Here is a 22,274-nt window from a genome sequence, read left to right as displayed (position 1 = left end):
TGGAAAGTACAACCCAGTAATTACATTGTCCTGCTTGTCTCTTCTCAAGCAGAGCAGGGCCGGTGCCCTGTAGGAAGGCGGCAGGTTTGATTGTGTTTGTTCTGCAGCCAGGTTGCAATCATGGCCATTCGTTATCAATGCACTTGTCCTCCCCTCTGTGCATCGACCTAGTTCCTCAGTTGGAAAAATGAGGTCAGCGCATTACTGAGGCTGAGCCTGGGAGCCATCGGCAGGTGCCGGGCTAGGAATCCAGGGCGTGCACTTTGCAGCCTTCTAGATTGCCACATGCAACCATGTTGACAGAGGAATATTGCTGCTGTCACTGGGAGTCCTGCTTCTTACTTCACTCCTGGCTCCTCAGTCACTGACTCCCCAGGGCAGTAGCTGCTGCTCCCGTATTTGCATTCATGATGATTCTGGTGGGTTCTTGGCTTTTGTTTCAAAATGGGCATTTGCGCTGCCTGGCTGGTTGGCAGGCAGGGAGTGCCTTTGGGGGATTCTAGGGCTGTTCTGTGTTGATTTATACTTCCCTGGGCCTTTCAAACTAGGGCAACTCAAGGGACACACTGAAGCTGAGGTGGGGAAAGGATTTTTCAGTAAATAAATTGGGCCCAATTCCACTGCACGTGAGCAGTATGTGTGACTGCACAATTTGAGCTTCAATGGCAAGGGAGTCTTTTCAGTGCTCCAGTGTGCCCAGGATCCCACCCTAGTGGGAGATGGATTGGGATGGTGGGTTACGCTCAGCTCTAATGGCTTGATTTCAGTTCCCTTCTACATGGAGAATTCACATCTAGCCAACTCTAGCCAGCGGTCTTTCCACTCTGCTACCTGAGAAGCCCAAAAGGGATGGAAACCAGCAGAGAACCTGGCTTTATCCCTGTTTTCCTGACTGCTTCTGTGATTCCTCCTACGTCAGTGGGTTCTCTGTGCTCTGTTTCAGGTCTCAGCCTTGTCTAGTGCTGGAGGAACTGAGAATCTGATTGTGCTGGAGCGGGAGAAGTACAGACCCCACGATGTTGGGTCAGTCCGATGGGCTGGGAGCATGTTTGGACCCATGCAGAAGAGCCGCCTTGGAGAGCACGAGTTTGAAGCTCTTATGAGAATGCTAGACAACCTGGTATGACCACTTGGACTTCCCAGTTGTCGCTATAGTGTCCCTTCACTTGCTACAAGTCTCTCTGATTTCAGTATCCATAAGACGCTGCACTCTTCCCATCTTCTTGTACTAAACAGGCCTGTGATGTTGCCATGCAAAGCTAAATGTGTGTTTATTTATTTATGTGTTTATTTATTTGTGGGGGGGGGGAGGGGAACTCAGTGTGGCTTATGGTAAATAATAGGGGAGCAAACATTAGAAGAAAACAACTTTAAAAAGGCAACTAGAATAGCAACATAAAACAGAAAACCACTAAATAATATCCCACCCTAGCTTTGTTTGCTCTATGCCTGTAAAATATATAAATATTAATGTTTCACTCCTCCATTAAATATATACTCTAGAAAGGATGTTTGTATTGTCAGAGGCATAAAGTACTTTGCAACTCTACACGTCAGATATATGATCTCCAGATAGAAAGTGGAGTTGCCCTAACATTAGTTGGAATGCAGGCTAATGAAGCCATTAGCATTTCCGGTTACAGGAAATGGACTATCCAAATACTTTCCTTCGGACCAAGCCCCCAGACCAAGAATCTGGACTTCAAAGTCCATGAAATATGGGACATTGAGGCCCCCAATCCAAACCCTAAGGCCTGTTTGTGAGCCAAGATCTGCATTACACCTAGAGGAATAAGGAAAATCTTTTCCCATCAGATCCACTGCTCTCCCAGTCACTATTCCCTGCCATGCACTGAGCTGGCATGTGCAGCATATGTCTCTGTATGCACTGATTGTGCCAGGGCAAAATGAATGACTCAGCACTGCAGCAATAGGACTGTGCAGCAGCAAAACCACATTATTGGTCTTTGAAATCTGGGTGCTCTATGAGGACTTATAGCAAAGAAGGGCAGTGAATAGGAGGCCCTGCTGTTCTGGGTTTGAGGCAGCTGTAGTTCACATGAGGTTTGTGGTCTGTGTTTACTGGACACATATATATATATTATCATTTACCAAATCTGCCACATTATCGGTGCAGGACAATGCTATTCTGTTCCTTGTTTCGGGGACTCTGGAAGTTACAGGTCTAGTGCTGAGCCTGATTATTCTCCAACCCCAACTTTTAAAGTTCATAAACACCACTCTCATCAGTGGAGCCATCCCTTACTCACACCCAAAGAATCAGACTGTCTGACCGTCTCTTCCCCAGAACTCCACAGAACAAACACACCGCTTGTCTATTAAGACTGTCTCTGACACAGTAGTCACAGCAGCTGAACCCTTGGCATTTCTCGCATCAAAGAGCACTCTGCTTTGCTTCCCTGTGAGCTAGTAATCTATGGGGGAGCCAGCCAGAAGCAAGACATGCTGCAAACTCTCATGGTTGGAGAACAGACCTTGTCTCCAGTGTAGGTTTGTCTGCAGACAGACAGATAGCTAACATAGCTGGTCAGAACTGGTATGAGCATTTTTCATTGTTTTTTATTATTGTGCAGGGAGTAGGGGGCAGACAGATTATGGTAAATCATTTACAGAGCGTCTGAATTTGGAAAAACAAAAGATGTTTGCAAACATTGCAATTAAAAATATGCCCCCAAAATTTTCACACAGCCAAAACAGTAGAGCTGTTTTACATCCTGTAACACTGTTCTCTAGACTTTTCCCCTATGTTTCAACCAGCCCCAACAGCTAGTGTTCGCAACTAAAACACACATTCTGTGTATGTATGTCCTTCTAGGGTTATAGAACAGGCTACACGTATCGTTACCCATTTGTCCAGGAGAAAGCCAAACATAAAAGTGACGTGCTAATCCCTGCCACTGTCACAGCATTCATCTTTGATGAGGAGGCTGCTCCCATCTCCACCCTCCGACAGCACGCTCAGAAACAACAGAAGGAGAAGACCCGCTGGCTAAACACGCCCAACACTTATCTTCGAGTCAATGTTGCTGATGAGAACCAGGGAAATGTGGGCACCCAGAGGAGCAAAACCACGGTACAGGAGCTCTGAACAGTGTGAAATTTTACAGTTGAAGGGTGTTTTTCCTCCACTAAGAATTGCTGATTTGGGTCATCTGACACACTTCACAAATTTCTGTCCATTTTACCAAGTCTTTTCGGATGTGTTGGAGCAGGGAGTGCGGGAAGAAGCAAATAATGAAAAAAAAATGTCTTTGTCCTGACATTTTTGAAGGGAAGCATTTAAGTTTTATTTGAAACAGAAAAGCTGTAAAGAGCCCAGATGGGAATGCCTTTTAACGTTAGAGTGTCCAAAAGTCTGCTTTGGGTCAGAAATGAAGGGTCATATTTTTCCCCAGTCTTCATGGCATTGTGGGTCTCATTTTGATGCATTTTCTCTTCCCTTTCCCTGACATTTCCTGTTCTTTTTGTCCGCCAGTGGATGAAGGCTGACGAGGTGGAGAAAGGCAGCAGTGGGACCCCCATCCGAATTGAAAACCCCAACCAATTTGTGCCTCTCTATACCGATCCACAGGAAGTGCTGGAAATGAGAAACAAGGTATGGCTTCATCCCCACATCCGGATGACCTCCTATGAATTAAGGTCTCATGGGCTGACTGAAATACAGCAGAGTCCTTTGAGATTCCATTGCAATGAAACATCTGGAAGCAACAGATGAGACAATTTTGTCTTATTTCTCTTAAATGTTTCATCTGGAAAGATAGTGCTCATGAAGGGGTCCAGACTGGCATCTCTGGAAATCCAAGTTGTTCACGTACTTCCAGAGCAGTTAGTGTGGGAAGCAGTTGTGCAAGACATATCCCTTCCCTAACATCACCTTGTAGATACCACCTTGTAGATAGCACCCAGTCACAGCCTGAATGACCTATCTTCCTGTAATCCATTCAGTTCAGAAGCAGCCAGCACAGGTTCCAGACTGCCAATGTGATGCCCAGCTTAGCTAGCCACCAGCTCAGTAGTTCTCAACCTTAACGGACTCAAGGCACCCCTTGATAGACTCAAGGCACCCTCAGAAAATGCCAGCCCTTCACTTTCATTTGTTTTTTGACTACAGAAAAAATAATAAAGCAATTCCTTTGTTGCAAAGACCTCAGAAGGAGCACAGCAGGTCAGAAGAGTTTTAACACAATGGGTTCCTATTTGAAATCTCTGGGTTTATCTTGTGAATCACATTTGTACACCTTACAGTGCTAACATTGTGTGGCACCCTTGAAAGAATCTCAAGGAACCCCGGGGTGGCACGACGCCCTGGTTGAGAGTCACTGCACTAAGTGCTAGACAGAAACATGCTGGTTCATGCCCTACTGACCAATGGAACAGTCACCAGATGGTAAGAGCATTAAGGGACTACTGAACTAACCTGGATTCAGGTGAACAACGCAGAAGAGAGAATCCAGGGACTGAACATCCACTTCCACACTTTGTGTGTCATCATCAGTGCATGGTACTACCATTTTAACTGGTGCTATGTCACTTGTTCCTATCCCTGATACAAATGACAGCAAAACAGTGGAGAATCAAGCCATGCTCTGTTTTTTGCTACTTCCTTAAGTCATTTAGTCCTTCTGGTACACAACAGCTTTGACTTGTGTATTTATCTATTGCCTACAGATTCGAGAACAGAACCGCCAGGATGTGAAATCAGCAGGACCCCAGTCTCAGCTGCTAGCCAGCGTGATAGCAGAGAAGAGCAGAAGTCCGGTACTTACATTAACAATATGGCATATTTATCATATCCTATATCATTTTTCATAATTATAGGGGTGGACTGTTTGGGAGCAAACCTCTTCCTTTCCCTTCAACCAAGTCAGCAGCCCTGTGCACGCTACAAGCAAATCGGCTCAGATCTGATTTCAAATCCAAAACACAACTTCTGCTACTGCACCAAGTTCAAGGGACCTGTAATCTGAGTCTCAGACCCTTTTCTCTAGTTATAAGGGTCAGTCTCAGACACCAGCTGCAGGCACAGTGGAAGGCAACAACTTAGGGGCACTAGGAGAGTAATTCTGGGAACCAGGGCAGAGGCACAGCAGGGGGCTCAGGGTTGATGAAGTGCTGGTGAGAATGTAAGTGCCCGTCCAAGCTGTGACTCCATGGAGGGCAATGTCAAGTGGAGATACACATTGATGAATCTGGTAGCTTGCCTCCCCCTGCAGCAGCCTCATGGGGTACTTCTGCCACATGGAGCTAAGTTTCATACCCCAGAGGAGTTATGTCCTCACCAGTCTCCCAGAATTTCTTCTGCTTTTATGCAAGGTGGAATTGTCCAAGAACAGTTTCCTATTGGGACCTGAAGAGAGGGTTGTGTTGGCCTCAGGAGGCACGTGCTTGAACAGAGTGCTTGACTCGAGGAAAATTGAACCTTGCTAGTGACACAAGAAGGTGCTTAGGATAGTTAATTGGCCTTTAAGAACAGCCCTAGGATGCAGACAGTACAATGTTGTGGTTGGTTTCAGTCTACAGAGAGTCAGCTGGCTTCCAAAGCAGACATGGAGACAAAGGATGGACTCCAGGAGGAGATACCTGCTGAGCCAGAACCCCCCAACCCATTCAGCCAGCTAACAGACCAGGAGCTAGAGGAATACAAGAAAGAAGTGGAAAGAAAGGAACTGGGACTAGACGGTAAATCTCCTGTGGGGAGGAACAGCAGTGGTTTCTTCAGTATTGCGAGTAGGTATAAATACGTGACTCAGAAGCAGAGCGAAACAAAAGGCTCTGTTTTTTGGCAGCTTTTAAGGTGGTGATGTGTGGTTTTGTTCCCTCACCAGAATGAGACAAAAAGTTTTGGGATGTTTCTCTGAGAATGAAATTATGCAAAAATGCCTGCTTTTGACTAGAAAGTGAGTGGGAACCTAGGTTCAGATCCCTATTCTGCCTGATGTAGAGCAAAGTTTTTCCATCTCCATCTTGACTCATTACCTCAGTCACTGGTATATGGAGTGTCTCTTTCTCTCACAAAAGCCCAATGCCTCTTTTTGACAGAACTCAGCTATGTCTGCAAAATGTTTCCACTTTGAAATGTCCCTTTGCAGACCCCATTCCAACCAGCCCTACTCATCAGCTAAGCAGGCAGGTAAAGTTGGCTGGGATCCTGTTTTCCCACAGCACATAAATGTCTTCTGTTTACCCAGGTGAGAAAGACACCAGCGTGGAGGAATCTCTGGCTTCTCCTGGAAAGTCTCCATCAGCTTCCCCAGTGCAAAGCCCCACAAAGTCTCCAATCAAGAGCCCACCCCTATCCCCCACAAAGTCTTCAGATGGTAAGCTGGGCCTGTATGCCAGGTCCTGTTATCACCTTTCTGCTGCATGAAGACACTTGGAGCACTTGTGCCTGCAGCCTAGGACAGATGCTGCAATGGGTGGGTGTGCCCAAAGTATACACGAGGCACGAATCCACAGAGAAAGCTGACACCTTCCAAACTCTGTAGCAAGGCATGGGCATGCTGTAGGTTTAAAGCGGGCACCTTCCACCAGTGGAAAGACAAGAGAGGTTCTGTGTTACATTGCTAGAAGGTGGCTGGCTTATTATCGCTGTAAATTCTGAGCCGCCTTGGTCCTGACAAATCACTCAAGAGGAGGTGTTGCTCTCATTTGAAAGGGGAGAACTGATGCAGAAAGAGACTGGGTGGAGTCTAAGGTGGTCTCGATCCAAATGGTCTCCATATACCATCCTTCTCAAAATGGTAGCCCTCTAAAAATGAGACCTTTGCATTCTTGTGACGGTGAAGATTTCAAGTAGCTCTCCAAGCCAGATTTCTGCATTCATGTAAGTCAATCAACCTAGGCAGAGGCAGTACAAGCTTTCTTATGTCATCTTACCTGGGTGCCTCCACCTTGACCTGACAACTCAGTCTACATGGACCTATGTAATTTCCCTGGCCACTGAGATGTGTTCGACAGTGAGGAGGACATTTAGTGCTCAGTGAACTTGGTGCTGTTCCCCCCTCCCTGGGAAAGGGACAGAAACCACCAAATTCCCTCCATGCTGGCCACCAAGCAGATGGCTCTGGATAGCACAAATCAAATCAAGTCACCTTTGTGAATGTCTGTGCCATCCTGGGGGTAGAGCTGTCAGTGTTTGTTATCAGCATGCTTGTAAGACTGCACGCCCGAGAGCACTGGAAACAATGAATGCATCTGACGGTGTTGTAGGCAAAAAAACCCAACCCCACAACAAAACAACCATGGGCAGCAGCAGCCCATAAAGCGGTGTAGTTCTTGGTGTTCTCACTGTGTCGCATGTGTCTCACTGTGTTGGTGTTTGTCTGTCTCCACAATCTCTTCCTTTCTCTTTCCTCCATGTGTTGCTTTCATCAAAGGACTTACCTCTGATTCTGAATACTTGTCACTGTAGTAAGTATAGAGAGGCTGTTTTCTACACTCGCATACCATCACCTTGTGGGAGGTGGGGTACTTCTCACAGGAAAGAGGGTGACTGGGGAAAACAGCTGGGAAGCAACTCCATGGAACAGCAGTGTTGTGATCAGTTATTCCAGGTTCCCATTTGTTCGGTGTGGCCAGTTTTTAACTGGAAATCAATAGGGCCCAGTCTTCAAATGTGGGCAGCTTACTAGAGCCCGCACGTTTTCTGTTTAGACGTTCAGACCTTAGGCTCATATCTATTGTGTTTCTATAGGAACGATTGTTGTAGCATCTAGTGTAAACACTAGTACTTGGAAGATCACAGCTACACTGCCTGCATACTGATTTGACCATCCAGACTTGGGATTTAGATCTTTGCTAAAGTGCTGATACCTATCAACAAGTTCAGGTGGACATTTTTTCCTAACATTTCTCTCCTGATTTTTTTTATGGACTGTTTTGGGAGGGTTTTTCCAATATTTCCTGCTTGAGATTTTGGGGATTCTCTCTCTCTCTCTCTCTCTCTCATTTTTCTGCCTCATTTTTACCTCTTATTTCTCTCTTTTTTTTTGTTTCCATCCTGTACTAGTTCTGAATGCTGTAAACAGGAATGAGCTGTAGCTTCAGGTCTTCGTCGAAGTAATTTCCTACCCGCAGGCAAAATTGTGCTTCTGGATCTATCCAGGAGTTCTTGACAGTTTTCTTTGCTCCCTAGTCACTGAACTTCTACCATGCTCAGAGGGGGAGCTGTGGCTGGTGGGGGAATACTGTTGGGAGCTGATGTGTATTGGGCTGATCTGAGAGCTGACCTTTGCCTTGTCTCCCTGCCACACTTTCCAAACACCAACAGCCACCATTTGAAGTATTTTATGAGCTCGAATGGCCAGCATCAAAACTAGCCAGCTAAGCTGCTCAGACTTGCCATCAACAGCTTTTTTTTTGCACCTCCTCTGTCTTTTCCCATTGCTTTCCATTGTCCATACAACACCATCCTGCAGAGTCAGAAATGGGAAATCAAAAGAGGGGAGAGTGAACTAGAAACTGCTCACATCCTAAACTTTAGGACCAGTCTTGGCTGAAATAAATTATTGTAGCTCTATTGAAATCAGTGAAGCTGATGTTTCAGGTCATGTTTCCTTAGCGTTCTTTGCAAACCAAGGTGTAATGTGCATACAGTGGGTGCTGCTGCTTTGACAGGCATAGTTTTGTAACCCCTCTTAATTGTGTTTTCCAATGTACGCATTCCAAACTGCAGGTGGAAGTCTTCAGTATGGAGTGTTCTTTAAAATACTAAACCTGTAGAGATAGCTTCATCCCCAAATGGTCAGGAGTGGTAACAGGTCCCAGTACTGTAATACCAAAGTGAACTAAATGCTACATGTAAATAGAGCAAGGCCCAATCTAATCAGCCACTGGTGGCTCTGGTGGTTTTTAAACAATAACCTGAGAGTCTAAGTCAGTGGTTTGGCTTCTTCATAGCTCTGAGCATCTCCTGGGGTAGGTGAAATGGCAATATCTTTTACACTGTATTTTCTCCTGGGGATCAGATTCTGCAACCTGTCCTCCCACAGAGCAGCACTTGCTCCTAAGGACAGTCCCGTTAGAGTCAGGACAACTCTTCTGTGTGAGAGAAGTTCAGTATCAGGCTGGAAAAAAAGCAATGATGGGTCAAGCTGCAAGTTCAGATGGTATGAAATGTTTTACTGACCCAGAGTAAGATACTGTATTGATAAATCTGATTTGTGGGGTTTAGCCTCCGGCAAAACCAGAGAGGGTAAAGGCGCGTGAATGGTAAAGGTTTTGGTAAATGTGATAAACAAATCCAAGGAGAAAAATACAAACTAGAGAGAAGAGGAGGAGAAAAAGAGACAAGCTGGCTATTGTTTAACTATATTTTCCCGAGAGACTTTTGCTCACACTTAGTGCCTGAAGGGAATCAAGGTTGCTAATGTTTGTTTTGGTAGGAGCCCTTTGGAAGTCACTCTTCTTGTATCTGTGATATTGGAAGGAAAGACTGGGTGTGAGAGAAAATAGGAAACCCACATACCTATGTTCACCAGCCAGAGTGCTTTCAGGGTCCTTAGTTAATCTGCATCCAGTAGATACTGCGTTAGGTTAGCAATAAGCTCTCCTCCTCTGGATTCCAGCGGTGGAATTTGCAGCCTTAGCCTGGTAGGTGTTGTGAGATTATTGTTATTGTCTACAGATAGAGTCTTCCAGCTCGACTGAGATTTGATCATAGAAATGAAACCACTGAGGGACCCTGACACACAAGCTTTTTTCTCTCCACTCTAGGAGAAAAGGAATCATTTCAGGCATGTGGGTGGGTGAGAGTGTCCTTCCCAGGGACATTGTCCCAAGCCATCAGGGCCCTAGTTCCACTTTCAGAGCAAGAGCTAAGCAAGGTCTACACTACAGCATTTGCCAGCCTAGGGACATTTCCTGGAGGATGTGCAAAACTCCCCCCCCCGTAGCCATTGCACCCTGTAGCTGGTGCAGATGCAGCCAGGCTGAGCAAGGACACTTTGATCAGCTTAGCTCTGTCATTTGGGAAGAGAGTGGAGCTGTGCTGGTAGGAAAACACCTATTGGCCCGCGTTGCCACTCCACTGGGAAGATCTACCAGCCCAGCTATATCAGGAGAGAAACCTTAGTACAGGCAAGCCACTAGCAAGACCCAGTTGTCAAAATAAAGCCCCACAGGGCTTATTGGAAGGAGGATAAGGTCCAGACTGTGAATTTCATGAGCTGCTTTGTTCTTCCTTGCTGGTGCCAGCCATAGTTCACTGAAAAACAATGGACCTAATTCTCCATCTTAGCACCTTTTTACACCTGTGCACACTCATGTCACACTTGCTTTGCACAGATGTAAAACTGCACATGTCATGAAGCACGGAGTAACCAGGCCCAGGGGAATTGCTCTGGTGTAAGTGAAGGGGAAATCAGGTTTTATGATGCTCCTTTATGCCCTGAGCCAAATTCTGCCTCCATTCAAACCAGTATCAACCTGGACTGTCCTCACTGGTGGGTTGATGGTTTAATAAATGCAGAGGGCAGGGCAGAAAATGTCTGCTTCTAACCTGCTTGCAGCCTCTAAGACCACTTCCTACATATTTTGCCCCCCTAAGGCAAACAGTGGCCCTGTAGCAGCAGCCCACCTAATGCAAGCTGTGACTCTGCCTCCATAAATCCTCACGCCTTGTGTCTTTCTTTTTCCTTTGTGTGAAGGCGAGAAAAAGGCCGACTCCAGCCAGCCACCCGATGATACCACCGCTGTTGTCCAAAAGGAACAGCAGGATGCGGTGGTGGTGAACGGAAAAGATGATGACCAAACTGCAGAAGAAATCCTAAGCAAAGGAATAAGCCAGATGACCACTAATGCAGATGCTGACACAGACGCCCCTAAGGACAAAACAGAGTCGATCACCAGTGGCCCTGTGTCCCCAGAAGGCTCGCCATCCAAATCTCCCTCCAAGAAGAAGAAGAAATTCCGGACCCCCTCCTTCCTGAAAAAGAGCAAAAAGAAGGAGAAGGCCGAATCTTGATTCCTCTCCAGGCCCCTTCCTCCTGCTCCTTCCCACCTACTCCCCTACCCACCAAGGTCACCGGAGCAGTAGAGGGAGCTCCTAACCACAGCTAACAACTGCCTCACTTCGGATGGTTTGTGCTGAGGTAGAACCAGGCGCTGAGAGACTCAGAAAGACTCTTGTGTAATGCACATGGAGACAAAACCTACGCTTTGGAGGATATGTGGCGAATTTTCTGGGTGCTCATGGCGCAAGATGTACCGTTCCCCGTTAACCTGCTGTTGACCGCTTTTTGAGGAAGTAACCAAGCTTAAAAATGACTGTGGACCTGATTTTTCTGCTTGATGAGCTAGTCACAAATTATTTCACAAGTGATAAATCTACTCTCTTTTTCCCTTCCCCCCAGTTCCACCTTGTCACAGCACTTATAATCCAAGTCATTTCAGCTTGTGTGGGCTAAGGTCTTCCCACACGCTGCTTTATTCACAGCACAGGTGGCCACCTTTAGAAACAGTTTTGTGTGCAGAGTTGAGAACACACCTCATGACACGTGATGGCACAGCCAGGATGCACTGGATTGATTGACCAGTTTTTTTCCAAGCCTTCCAAGCAGTCCCAGCTAGTCACGTGGCTGCAATTGGTTGTGTAACTCAAAGGGTGACAGTACAATTTTATCCAAATCAAAAGTGGGCAGGATTGATCTCCAAAGAAGCAAAGGGCAGGGGATGAGCCCATGACTTTTGCTTCCTGGGCAGCAATCTTCCAATGAAGCCGACAAGCCATTTTCAAAGTTTTTTTCTGCGTGGAGTGGTGACAAGATATCTTAGGCTTTGTTTGCTGCAGCATGGAATGAAATAGGAAATTAGGCCACTTGGAAAGGAGTATTGTGTTCTGGGGAATATGCAGGTCCCTGCCCAACAACATCAAGCAAGCTCTTGTGTCCTGCCATAAAGACCACGGTGGAAACGGAGAGGGAGAAAGCCTTGAGAAACCATCTGTTCTGTTTAAAACCAAGAAAACTACAGTCACTAAGTGCTACTTTGTCAGTTTGGCATAAACTCACGCTGCCAATCCCCCTCCTGTGATAGCTGCTGCAGAACCGAAAAGCACCACAAAAGGCAAAGCCTGTAGAAAATGTGACTTTGCTCTTCCTCGCTGCAGTGCTAATTAATAACAACCTTGTCACACTTGGATGGGGCTGTGACATGGAGACCTGTTAGTGCTTTTCATTACATTCGCTGGTTTGGCCTGTGCCATTCCAACCTGGTGCGCAAAGGATGCATGCGAGAATGGTAATGCCCGATGCGCTAGGTGCTGTACCAACACAGAACAAAAGATCTGCCCCTAACTAGAGATGAGTGACGCCCCACTTCCCACATCCAAGCACCCTTCAACTTCCTGAATTCAGCACAGAGGATGGAGAAGGCATCTTTGACTCACCCCCCCACAAGGCAACTACTTCAGTTTACTAAACTGTAGGACACTGTGTTCAATAACAAGGTTCTTATGATATAAAACAGCCAAAGCCAAAATCCAGCTTGCAGGTTCAAATGTGCTAGATATGCTTTTACCTTAGCTATAAAATAACACAAAATCAATATATGCCACCACTCCTTTCACTTGTGCGTTTTGGTTCTACACTGAAATGTCATGCTGGATATTGGCTTTAATGTCAATGCCAATTAAAGGTCTGATTTTCAGCCCTTGTACATTGAACTACCATTGAAATGAATGGGAATTTGGCCTATACAGGAAGGCAAAACTGGGGTACAGTAGTCTACCTTTCAAAGCAACCTTGGTTATAGATATTATTGTTAAGTTATATGAGCATTATAAAGCTGGTCACCAACTGAGATCAGGGAGAAACTCTTCTTGGAGCTCCCAGGGGAAAAAACTGAAATAGGTACAATGAAAGGGTATTTATTCCTTCCTCTCAAATATCTGACATTGTCCCCTCTTGGAGTTGGACTCCTCATCCTCATGGATCATTGATCTGTTACGGTTACGTTCCTATGAAACATCATGATTGTATGTTCAGCACTGGTTATGGATGAGTTTGCATGGAAAAGCAGAAAGGCCTGAATGACTAAACCTGAGTTGCACGTAGGCTGCTTTGAAAGCCACAGGGAGTTTTCCTGTGCCCCACAAATGTTTTACAAGCTTCTGCTAAAATAGCATGAAAGGGGCCTTACCCAAATTCCCAGATCTGAACATTGTAGAGTGCCAGTGAAGCCTGGATCTGAACCCTTCTTTTATACCTCAAGACAAACTCAGATAATCGCCCTTGGACTTGACCTTAAGCTGGAACTGAAATTGTGTTGCTAAATATTAAGTATTGAACAGACATGTGTCTTCCTAACCAATGGCTCATTGTACATTCATGTTAGCCTCTGAACACCCACTACACCTATGGAAACTGTGATTCTGCTATCTTTCCATTGACTTTCAAGGCTTTTGGAACTTGCTGTGGCATCAGCATTGAAGAGCAGAATAGGTGTTGATGACAATGGGAGCTGTGGGTGCTCAAAACTGTTCAGAATGAGCCTTATGATGAGGCACAGAGAAGGTTTCATTTCCAGGCACAAACATGAAGAAGCCTAACGCACCACTTCCCTTAGGACATAAAAAGACCCACGTCAGTGAGGAAGGGCCAGAGCTTTTGCTGCCTTTTAGTTTCACTGTTCTGAAAAGATGCACTCAAGTTAATAGGGAACAATGACCGCCTGCAATTACATGCTATTCGCTTACTGGTTTTTCATTTATAAGTTTACATCTGCTCGCAATAACACTTGCACCATGTAATCTGCCAGGCATAAATAACCATGTAATTATCTTGAAATATACCCCTAATTATCACTGCAATTACAGAACTGATCTATGGTTATTTGTTCCCTGGAAGGCGGGAGTGCAGATCTCAGTGTGAAGCAATGGCAGCATTGCTTTGGGTCTCATTTTGTCATCACAACCTCTTCTGAGTCTTAGAGAAGGTGGTTCCTGAGTCAGGAGCAGCATGGTGCTGCTGTGCCCCCAGACCTATCTGAGTCCACCTGAATCCCTGCTTCCTCTGTGGAATGGGGAAAGAAGACATCTGTCCTACTGTTCAGGCAGCTTGTTTCTCTCTGCACACTGATTCAGCTATGCTGCCTGCTTCACTCACTCCCTGCCTACCTGCATAAGCAAGGAAGGAGCAGCCTGGTGGTGGCTGCATCCCCATGGCACATGGCCTGGGTATGCAGTTGCAATATCTAGGGCTATCAGGGGCCTTACACTGACAGGCAACCAGGCTCAGGATGCTACCTGGCAGGGCATGGAGGGCTGCTGTTTTGCGGTGGGGAGAGCTTAAGTTCTCCCTTAGTCTGAAGTTCTTATTTGCAAGGTCACACCCACGGTTATTCGGTGATTTGAGCAGCCACCCAGAAATGTGCTGTAACAGTTGCAGAGGACTTTTCACCCCACATAGTTTAGTATACTCTGCTCCTTGGACTCCCAAGGATTTTGTTCTCACTCTCACATTCACAGCCAGAGGCCTGCACCATGAACCATCCCAAATAGGCCCCTCCTTTGTCTCGTCTTAAGCCAGTATTTTAAAGTAGTCCCAAAGCTTCCTGTTCAAATTTGTTTGCTAGATTTATTATTATTTTTTAATAAAAACCCTGGGCCCAATTCAGCACTGGAATAAGCAGGCGCAAAACATGTCCATCACTGTCTTACCAGATTCTCCCCTTACCAGTGTTGTGTGATGCTGTTGAAGCTTATGGAGTTATTCAAACCAAAGGAAGGTGTGAATCCAGCACCCACTAAAGTCAGTGATTCACAGCAGGAACTGGATCTCAGCAGAGGGCAGGGTGAAGACCACTGTATTTGCATAGATATGCATTCACTCACAAGAGGCTTGGTCCCATCTGTGGTAGGCAGCTAAGTTTGCTGATGCCTTGAGACATGTCACTCCCAATAGGTTTTGGTCCAGAAGGCCACTCTATTTACCTTTGTCTCTATAAAGTATCATGGCATTGGCCTTACACATGTTAAATGCCAACTAGGACAGGAAAATAAATGTGTGTCACCTGGGATTGTAGTTGCAAGATGGTACATGCATTGGCACATCTTGTGATCAGCTTGATTCGGAGATATAATCCAAGCATTTTCTAAACTTTCGGGGCCTGTGACCCCGCTCCTAGGTTTATGACACCACTCCCAGTCAGCGTGCAACCTCTTATCTTCCCAATTTCACTTCTATGGGGTTTGTGACCCCACTTGTATGTGCCATGACCCCAATTGGGGTTGTGATCCTTAGCTTGGGAATTACTGATCTAGACACCAGCTGTGCTCTGGAAACAGATGTCACAGGAAATCAGTGCTCCCGCACACACAACCATGCAAGTCCTAGGTAAGAGCAACTCTGCAAAGAAATCATTGCAGGGGGAATGGTGGAATGAGAAAAATGGCAGCAGCAGGGTGGCTACCGCAATGGAAACAGGTGACAGCTTACAGCAGTGGATATCCCAAATGGCATCAGATTTCCCTTTCTGATTGATGGGTGAGCCTGCCTCCATCCTTCTGGTTTGAAAATGCAGCTCTTTATGCTTTGCCTGTCACAGCAGATGGGCTGAGGGCAACAATTCACTCTCATGTGGAGGAGCCCAGGGGAGCCTGCCCAGTGTACAGACGATAACCAAACTAAGTATGGTACAATGTTCTATATAGCAGTTGGGCTGTTAAAGTGAAATGTCTGTGTCTGACAATCGTTGCTTGAAAGTGCTCTATCATGTCTCCGTCTGTAAATATGCCCCCGTGTTTGGCCTTTTGCTAATATTGTGAAGTTTACCGTTGGGTTCTGGTGTAAATAACTTTCTTGCTACCTAGGCTCTGGTAACTTGTATCTGTGCATTACTACTTGAAAGCCTCTATTTTTTTGCTGTGGGTCTACTCTTTTCTCCACGTGTGGGGACATCCAGATTTTGGGTTTCCATTGCCGTTTTCCAGTTATCTTTTCTTTTCTTTTTACTCTGTATCGGTTTTGGCTTGTAACCTTTGGGTGCCCATCCCACTGGCTTCACGCAGACCCTCGCAGCGGGACCTGGGAGACTTTTGGCCCCGCGGGGTGGGAGTCCTGCTAGGATTGCATGTCCCTGCATCCAGACGACTGTATTACGCTCTTCGTGGCTGAGTGGATATTCCTGTATCGAAGCAACCCTGGGGCCAAGCTCTCTCTGGGGGACAAGTGAGCTTCCCCCAGGGTCAGGACCAGAGGCTTGTTGTCCCCTTGCTATCCCCCTTTTGAGAACAGCAGCAAACAGAATAAACTTTCACGGTAACACTCCGGCCCGCTTGGCACTGCGTTTTCTTTCCAGGGAGGCTGGGATAGGGGGGTGAGGAGGTGCTGCCTGCTTAGTGGCTCCCTCTCTGCCCCTCTGCTGAGGCCGAGACTTGCCCAACTCATTGCATGGAGGAGCAACCGAACAGCTCCTGCCTGCTCCAAGTCTCCCTGGGACCCCTCAGCTTCCCGCTCCTGCACCGATTCAGAGTGATGCCGAAGCAGCCCCGCAGGGGATCTGACATGGGCTGGGGCTTCCCAGCTCCTCGGGGCTCTGTGGTCCCGTGCAGGCTTGCCAAGGGCTGGAGGCTCCACTTAGATTTGCAAACGTGGTGGTTGCTCCGAGCAGCTGGCTCAGCTCCATCCTGGCTCGAGGATCCGAGGCCCTGGCTCTTCCTTGCCCAGGGGCACCCAGGATCTTGCACAAAGTAAAGCTCCCAACATCATGCCCATGTAGAGGGCTGCAGATGCTCCGTGCATGGCTGGGAGGCAGGCTGAAGGGCTTGGTTTTGCTTAGAAAGCAGCATACCGGACGTGTCAGGTGCTGGAAAGGCTGCAAGCGCTCCAGAGAAAGGGCAGGAGGCTGGATCCCAATCAAAAATCAAGAAGCCCGAGGAGATGGTGAAAGCAGAAGCCCAGACATGCAAGGGAAAGGCCCAGATTCAGCTCATGTGGCTATATAAGTGCTTCTAATTTACAACAATATTACACTAAAGTGTCCGGAAATGCAGCGTATTTCTTATAGCCCAGCTGCCTGAGGACTGGAGGGTGACGGGGGTGCAGGACACGCTACAAAGAGCAGGGAGAAAAAGAAAAGCTTGATCCAAGGATGCCAATACAGTTTCTGTCCCTTAGGAGAAACCTCCTGAGATCCCAGGTGTATATCCAGAGCAAACCCAACCACAAGTCTTAAGGCACCGATTCTAAAGGGTTTCTCAAGAGATTCTCAGATCCTTTCAAGGGTGTTAGCACTGTTAGGTGTGCAAACCCCACTCACAGGATAACCCCAGAGCTTTCACAGGGGAATCCATAGTGCTAAAGCCATCCTGCCCTGCAGGGTGTCTCGTGTAGACACAAGCAGGGAGAAGCCGGGGTGAGGGGAGGATTGCCCAGAGGGAAAGGACACAGCCTGCCAGTTGCAGTGGGCGGAGGGGTGAATGCAGGGCCCAACCCCGCGGCGGGGAGCCGAGCCCCGCCTCCCCGGAACCGAAGTGCGCAAGGGCGGGTGAGGGAATCGCCTTCCCCACCGGAGCGGAAGTGACGGACCTGGCTCCGGAAGTACCTGCCCGCGGGGCTCCGGCGTGGGCCCGCGATCCGGGAAGTGCGCTCGGGCTGCAGGGATGGGCCGCAGCCGGTCCCGCTCGCCGCCGCGCAGGGGTGAGCGCCTCCCCGCGGAGGGCAGAGGGTGGAGGTGGGGCAGGTCTGTGCCGTGCACGCCTTGGGGAGGGGGCTGGATCCCTGCCCGGGGACAGGGAAGGGGGTAGTGGCAGCCCCTCCCCCTCCCTTGCATGGGGACAGGCCCCTCCCCCGCAGCAGGGGGGGTGGGGGTGGTCGCCAAGAAGCCGCACCTAGGCATGAGCCTGGGTAGGGGTGGGGGAGCCGCCCCTCGGGTCTCGGCAGGGAGGACGGTGGGTCCCTGCTGTCCCGAGCAGCAGCCGTGGCCTTGGGACGGAGGCAGCACTGGGCCGGGGCTGTGGGGCGTGCATGGGGAGCGCCTGCCAAGCAGAGCTGCAAGCCTACCTTGATCTGGGGGGCCGTGAGTGCACGTGAGCGGTGCTGGGGGGAGGAACCAGGCACGGGCGCGAGGGGCAGAGGTTCCCGATGTGCAGGGACACCGAGCAGAGCGCGCCAGGCAGCGCCTGTTGTCTCTTGAACGAGTCCAGGGAGCCGGTAGGTGCTGCACAGTGAATCTCTGCCCAGAGGCGTGAATGGATGAAGGACGGGAAAGCAGCCCTGCAGTCCCCAGGCGTCCCCCTGGCTAGAGCCTCCTTTCCAGTCAGACCTGTTGGTTACGCTGTTGGCGAAGCATGGGCCTAGGCCCGCCAAATAAAACTCTTAAGCTTTCCTTAAGAAAGAGACCACTGAGGATATAGCAATTGATTCCTTGGGACACATGAAAACAGGGAAAGGAGTCAAGATTGTAGATTTCATAATGAGTGCATCAAGGGGGAGCACTGAGCAGGCCATACCTGACAGCACCCATTGGCCCTCAAACGAGTCTAAGGAGCCTGGAGATACTTGGCCTGGACACGTGAATGGGTGAGACACAGGAAAACATTCCCACAGCCCCCAGTGATTCCCCCTGGCCAGAGTCTCCTTCCAGCCCAGTTTGGCTCGGGCCAGGAGGAGGTTGACGAGGAGGTCCTGGGACTTGGTGGGGCTGCAGATGGGGAGGGTGTAAACAGAAAGATGTGGGGAGTCGTGCAGCCAAAATCTCAGCAGGAGCTTCTGCAGGAACTGGTGATGCTGGGTTGGGCTGGGCCCTGTTTGCCCAGAGTGTTGTGCATCTTCCCTCTAGTCTTGTTTGCGCCGTAGGATCAGCCTTTCCTACCCCTGAGCAAGTCCTGTATGTGGGGAGAGATCCCCAGCATTTTAAATACTAAATAAACCTGGTCTTCTGTTCCAAGCCAAGAGGTTTCCTACAGCTGTAATAAAGCAGTGAGTTCAAGATGACCAGGATTTGCCAACCCTCTCTTTTTCTCTTTCTCCCAATCCTGGCTTGCCTCAGACCGTAGGCGTTCTCGTTCCACTTCCCGGGAGAGGGAAAGGAGGCGAAGGGAGCGCTCGCGGTCCCGGGATAGGGACAGGAGGAGGAGTCGTTCCCGTTCGCCGCACAGGAGACGATCCAGGTGAGGGCAAAGCGCTGTTGTCCTCCAAGGGTAATGAAGAAGGTGTCTGGCTGGCAGCTCCTTTCTCCTCTATTCGATATCGCTGTTGCTATGAAATTGGCAGGGTAGTGAGTTGCCAGCTACCCAGCTGAGAGACCGTTTTGCCTTTCGATCTGAGCAGTAGATGGGGAAACTAAGGAAGCCTTTATAGCGGTCATCTGGTGTCTTCACTTACTTAACAAGGGTTAACTGGGAAAAGTTATGCCCCTTTGTATTTGTTATTGCAGCAGTGCCTAAGTGCCTCAGTCATGGTGTCGGGCTCTGCGTTGCTTTTCACTATACATGAGAGACAGAAAGATGGTCCTGGCTGCAGAGCTCTTGCAAAGTCAGCATGTACATTCAGACAGAATTGCAGTGTGCAAGGAAACCAGAGGACACTTGTAACACTGTGTAACAGTGTCGGGTTTTACTTGGTGTGGCAGATAGGATTACAACAGAGGTCTCTGGATTCGATTTTTAGCACTCATTGCAATATTGACCACTGCAGTGTTTCCCTCTGTTGCTGTTCCACTGAAACCTGTCCTTGTGTGGAATTCTAGATCTCCAAGACGGCACCGGTCCAGCTCCTCTTCCCCAAGCCGGCCGAAGGAAAGGCGAGAGGAAGAAAAGAAGGAAGTCAAAGACACTAAAACCAAGGAGCGACAAATTACTGGTGCGAAAATGTTATCCTGACCTCTTGAGCCGTTGTGTATCTTACCTCAGTGTTTAGAGAGCTTGTTGGGCTTCATTAATTCAGTTAAGAAGTGCAGTGGTTGCCATGGAAATTGCTTGAGTCAAGATTACTAAAATCAGGTGCTGCTGAAATCTTTCTCACATGCTTCTGTCCTATCTATCTGTGCACCCCAACCCTGGGGCCAGGAAACTTTCTTATTGTTGTATTACAAATTCCATGTTGCCTTTTACTGTCCTTTTAGAAGAAGATCTGGAAGGGAAGACAGAGGAAGAAATTGAGATGATGAAGTTAATGGGATTTGCAACTTTTGACACAACAAAAGTGAGTGGTGTGTTCCATAGCACTTGGAAGTTGAAGTTGCTGCCATTTTCTTGAATACATTTGCTCTTCATTCTAGGGCATAATCAGTCTCTATTGCATGTCTGTCTCTGGACAGTTAAGAAATAATGCATCCGCATGTTTTGAAACCTTGCATCAGAAGCGTTGTCCACGGAACAACATCAATAGAGCCAGTACTGATTGTATACGTAATTAGTATTGAACATCTGCATACAGGTCGTGGCTAGCAGCTTCACCTGCTTGTGTTGTAATCCCATTTTATCTCTCAGGACAAGTGAGGTTGAGCCTTGTCACCAGTGTGTTGGGAAGGTCTCTCAGAGGATGATGCCTTTTGCTATGGATCAGCTTTGGACAGATACTTTGGTGTATAATGCTAAGAAAGCAATTAGTCCTGCAGCCAATTGTCTCTAAAAATGGTTTGCTTTGTTAGTTCTATTAATCTGCTTTCTGAAAACTAACCTGCCTTGGGTTTGGTAAATTCCTTGGCTTTCCTAATGATAGGGTTCTGTTGGGTTAGCTGTCTTGGTTTCATTTTACCACCTCTGTCAGTGCTATTCAGCTTCTTACCAGTTCTCTGTACAGCATTCTGAGGTTTGGACCTTATTTTTTTCCTGTTATGTCTTTCAGGGAAAGAAAGTGGATGGTTCTGCAAATGCCTATGCCATCAACGTGTCGCAGAAGAGAAAGTACAGGTGTGTGGCTTTGCCACTCAGACCCAGTAGACCAGATTAGGACACAGGAATATTAGTTATGCTCATCTATTGAGAGAGAACTAGATTCTCGTGGGAAGGAGATGAACTTAGAGAAGGCGTTTACTCGTGGCTGGAAGAATAGCTCTCTGGGTCTATTTCCTGAGCGGCTGTCATTGATATTAGAGTTGCTTGATGGTCTTGCTTCTAAGGATGTGCTTTAGAGCCAGGATAGATACCAGTTTCATACTTATGGCGTCCCTCTTAAATACTGTGCTGCTGGCAAAAAGCAGTAAGAAACAAAGAGTTAGGGTGCACAGACATTCTGTTTAGATGCAACTAAAATTCTTGTCCTGCCCACCTGAGCAGCAATGGCACCCAAGACAGTGTGCCAGCTCTTCCCCACCTGTATTCTGCTGCTTGTCACTGGAAGTGACTGCATCACTTGTTAGGGGGGTTTTTCCCCTTCCTTTGTTCCCCGCCCCCAGCATGTCTTTAAACTTCAACACCCATAGAGCATACTGAATTGATAGCTCAGGGACTGTAGTCCTTGAATAGATGCAGCCTTGCTAGTGGTCTTCAAGCTTCTGGCCCAGTGTGTTTCAACCAGGTGTTGGCTAGAAATGTTTGCTAGTCTAATGTCAGTTAAGGGGATGTGTGGCCTTTTTGACACTCCTATACCAGCAAAAACCCTAGTGTAGATGCAGTTGAACCAATAGAAAAGGGATGTTGCCCAGATACCTTTTGGGCAAACACAATGAGCTATAAACTATGTCAGCAGAGGCATGTTTGGGCTGCATATCTACATTGGAGGGGTTGCCACTACAGCAAACATATCTTGTGTATGCCTCATCAGTGATCAGTCGTTGCAGTGAGCTCAGATCAGCCTCTGTAGCTAAGATTAGCGCTTACTAGCACCTTTTGCAGGAGATTTTGTCAATTAAAACTACCCAGGTTATTTCATACACATCACTAACAAGCTGGCTAGGGTATGTAGCAGTGTTCAACTACAGCCAGCCTGAGAGATGTCTCCCAGCATCTTTATAACTGCCTTGCAAATTGATTTTTAACATTCATGGTAGGGACAGATAATTCATTTCTAATAATGTTGATATTTCTCTGTTCCCTTCTCCACCCCCCCCACCCACCCATTGCAGGCAGTACATGAACAGAAAGGGTGGATTCAACAGACCTTTGGATTTTATTGCCTGATGTCTAGACTGGTTGGTTACTTGTGAAAAACGACCTCCACAATATTGGTGGCTAATATTTAATTGTCTCACTGCGGCGCCTCTGCTGTGCTTCCAGAGACAGGACCTCAGCTTCCCTCCATAAACCAAGATCAGCTTATTTATGACAAGTCCAGAGACACTTGATCTGCCTTGCAGGAAGAGAGGGTAAAAAT

At 47.6% G+C, this 22,274-nt stretch overlaps 2 protein-coding genes across 5 annotated transcripts in view; both read left to right on the top strand.

Moving 5' to 3' along the window:
* ADD2 (adducin 2) overlaps positions 1–12,788 on the top strand; it is a 75,437-nt gene extending 62,649 nt beyond the window's left edge. For both annotated transcript variants that reach the window (XM_006035701.3, XM_025191889.1), the window contains 7 exons: positions 944–1,120; positions 2,837–3,094; positions 3,497–3,616; positions 4,690–4,779; positions 5,535–5,700; positions 6,210–6,338; positions 10,668–12,788. In XM_006035701.3, coding sequence (XP_006035763.1) covers positions 944–1,120; positions 2,837–3,094; positions 3,497–3,616; positions 4,690–4,779; positions 5,535–5,700; positions 6,210–6,338; positions 10,668–10,984 — 1,257 coding nt within the window. In that variant the 3' untranslated portion in view covers positions 10,985–12,788. The remainder of the gene's footprint in view (positions 1–943; positions 1,121–2,836; positions 3,095–3,496; positions 3,617–4,689; positions 4,780–5,534; positions 5,701–6,209; positions 6,339–10,667) is intronic.
* A 4,724-nt stretch (positions 12,789–17,512) lies between these two features.
* The window catches only part of SNRNP27 (small nuclear ribonucleoprotein U4/U6.U5 subunit 27), a 9,574-nt gene continuing 4,812 nt past the window's right edge, over positions 17,513–22,274 (top strand). For all 3 annotated transcript variants that reach the window (XM_025191892.1, XM_025191891.1, XM_014525724.2), the window contains exons 1-6: positions 17,513–17,657; positions 19,009–19,129; positions 19,708–19,820; positions 20,083–20,162; positions 20,808–20,872; positions 22,027–22,266. In XM_025191892.1, the coding sequence (XP_025047677.1) occupies positions 17,621–17,657; positions 19,009–19,129; positions 19,708–19,820; positions 20,083–20,162; positions 20,808–20,872; positions 22,027–22,081 (471 nt within the window). In that variant the 5' untranslated portion in view covers positions 17,513–17,620 and the 3' untranslated portion in view covers positions 22,082–22,266. The remainder of the gene's footprint in view (positions 17,658–19,008; positions 19,130–19,707; positions 19,821–20,082; positions 20,163–20,807; positions 20,873–22,026; positions 22,267–22,274) is intronic.

The sequence above is a fragment of the Alligator sinensis genome, unplaced genomic scaffold (genome assembly GCF_000455745.1).
Source record: "Alligator sinensis unplaced genomic scaffold, ASM45574v1 scaffold804_1, whole genome shotgun sequence".
In the NCBI taxonomy this organism is placed as follows: domain Eukaryota; kingdom Metazoa; phylum Chordata; order Crocodylia; family Alligatoridae; genus Alligator; species Alligator sinensis.
The sequence above is the reverse complement of the archived record's forward strand: the minus strand, read 5'-3'. Positions and strand labels throughout refer to the sequence as shown.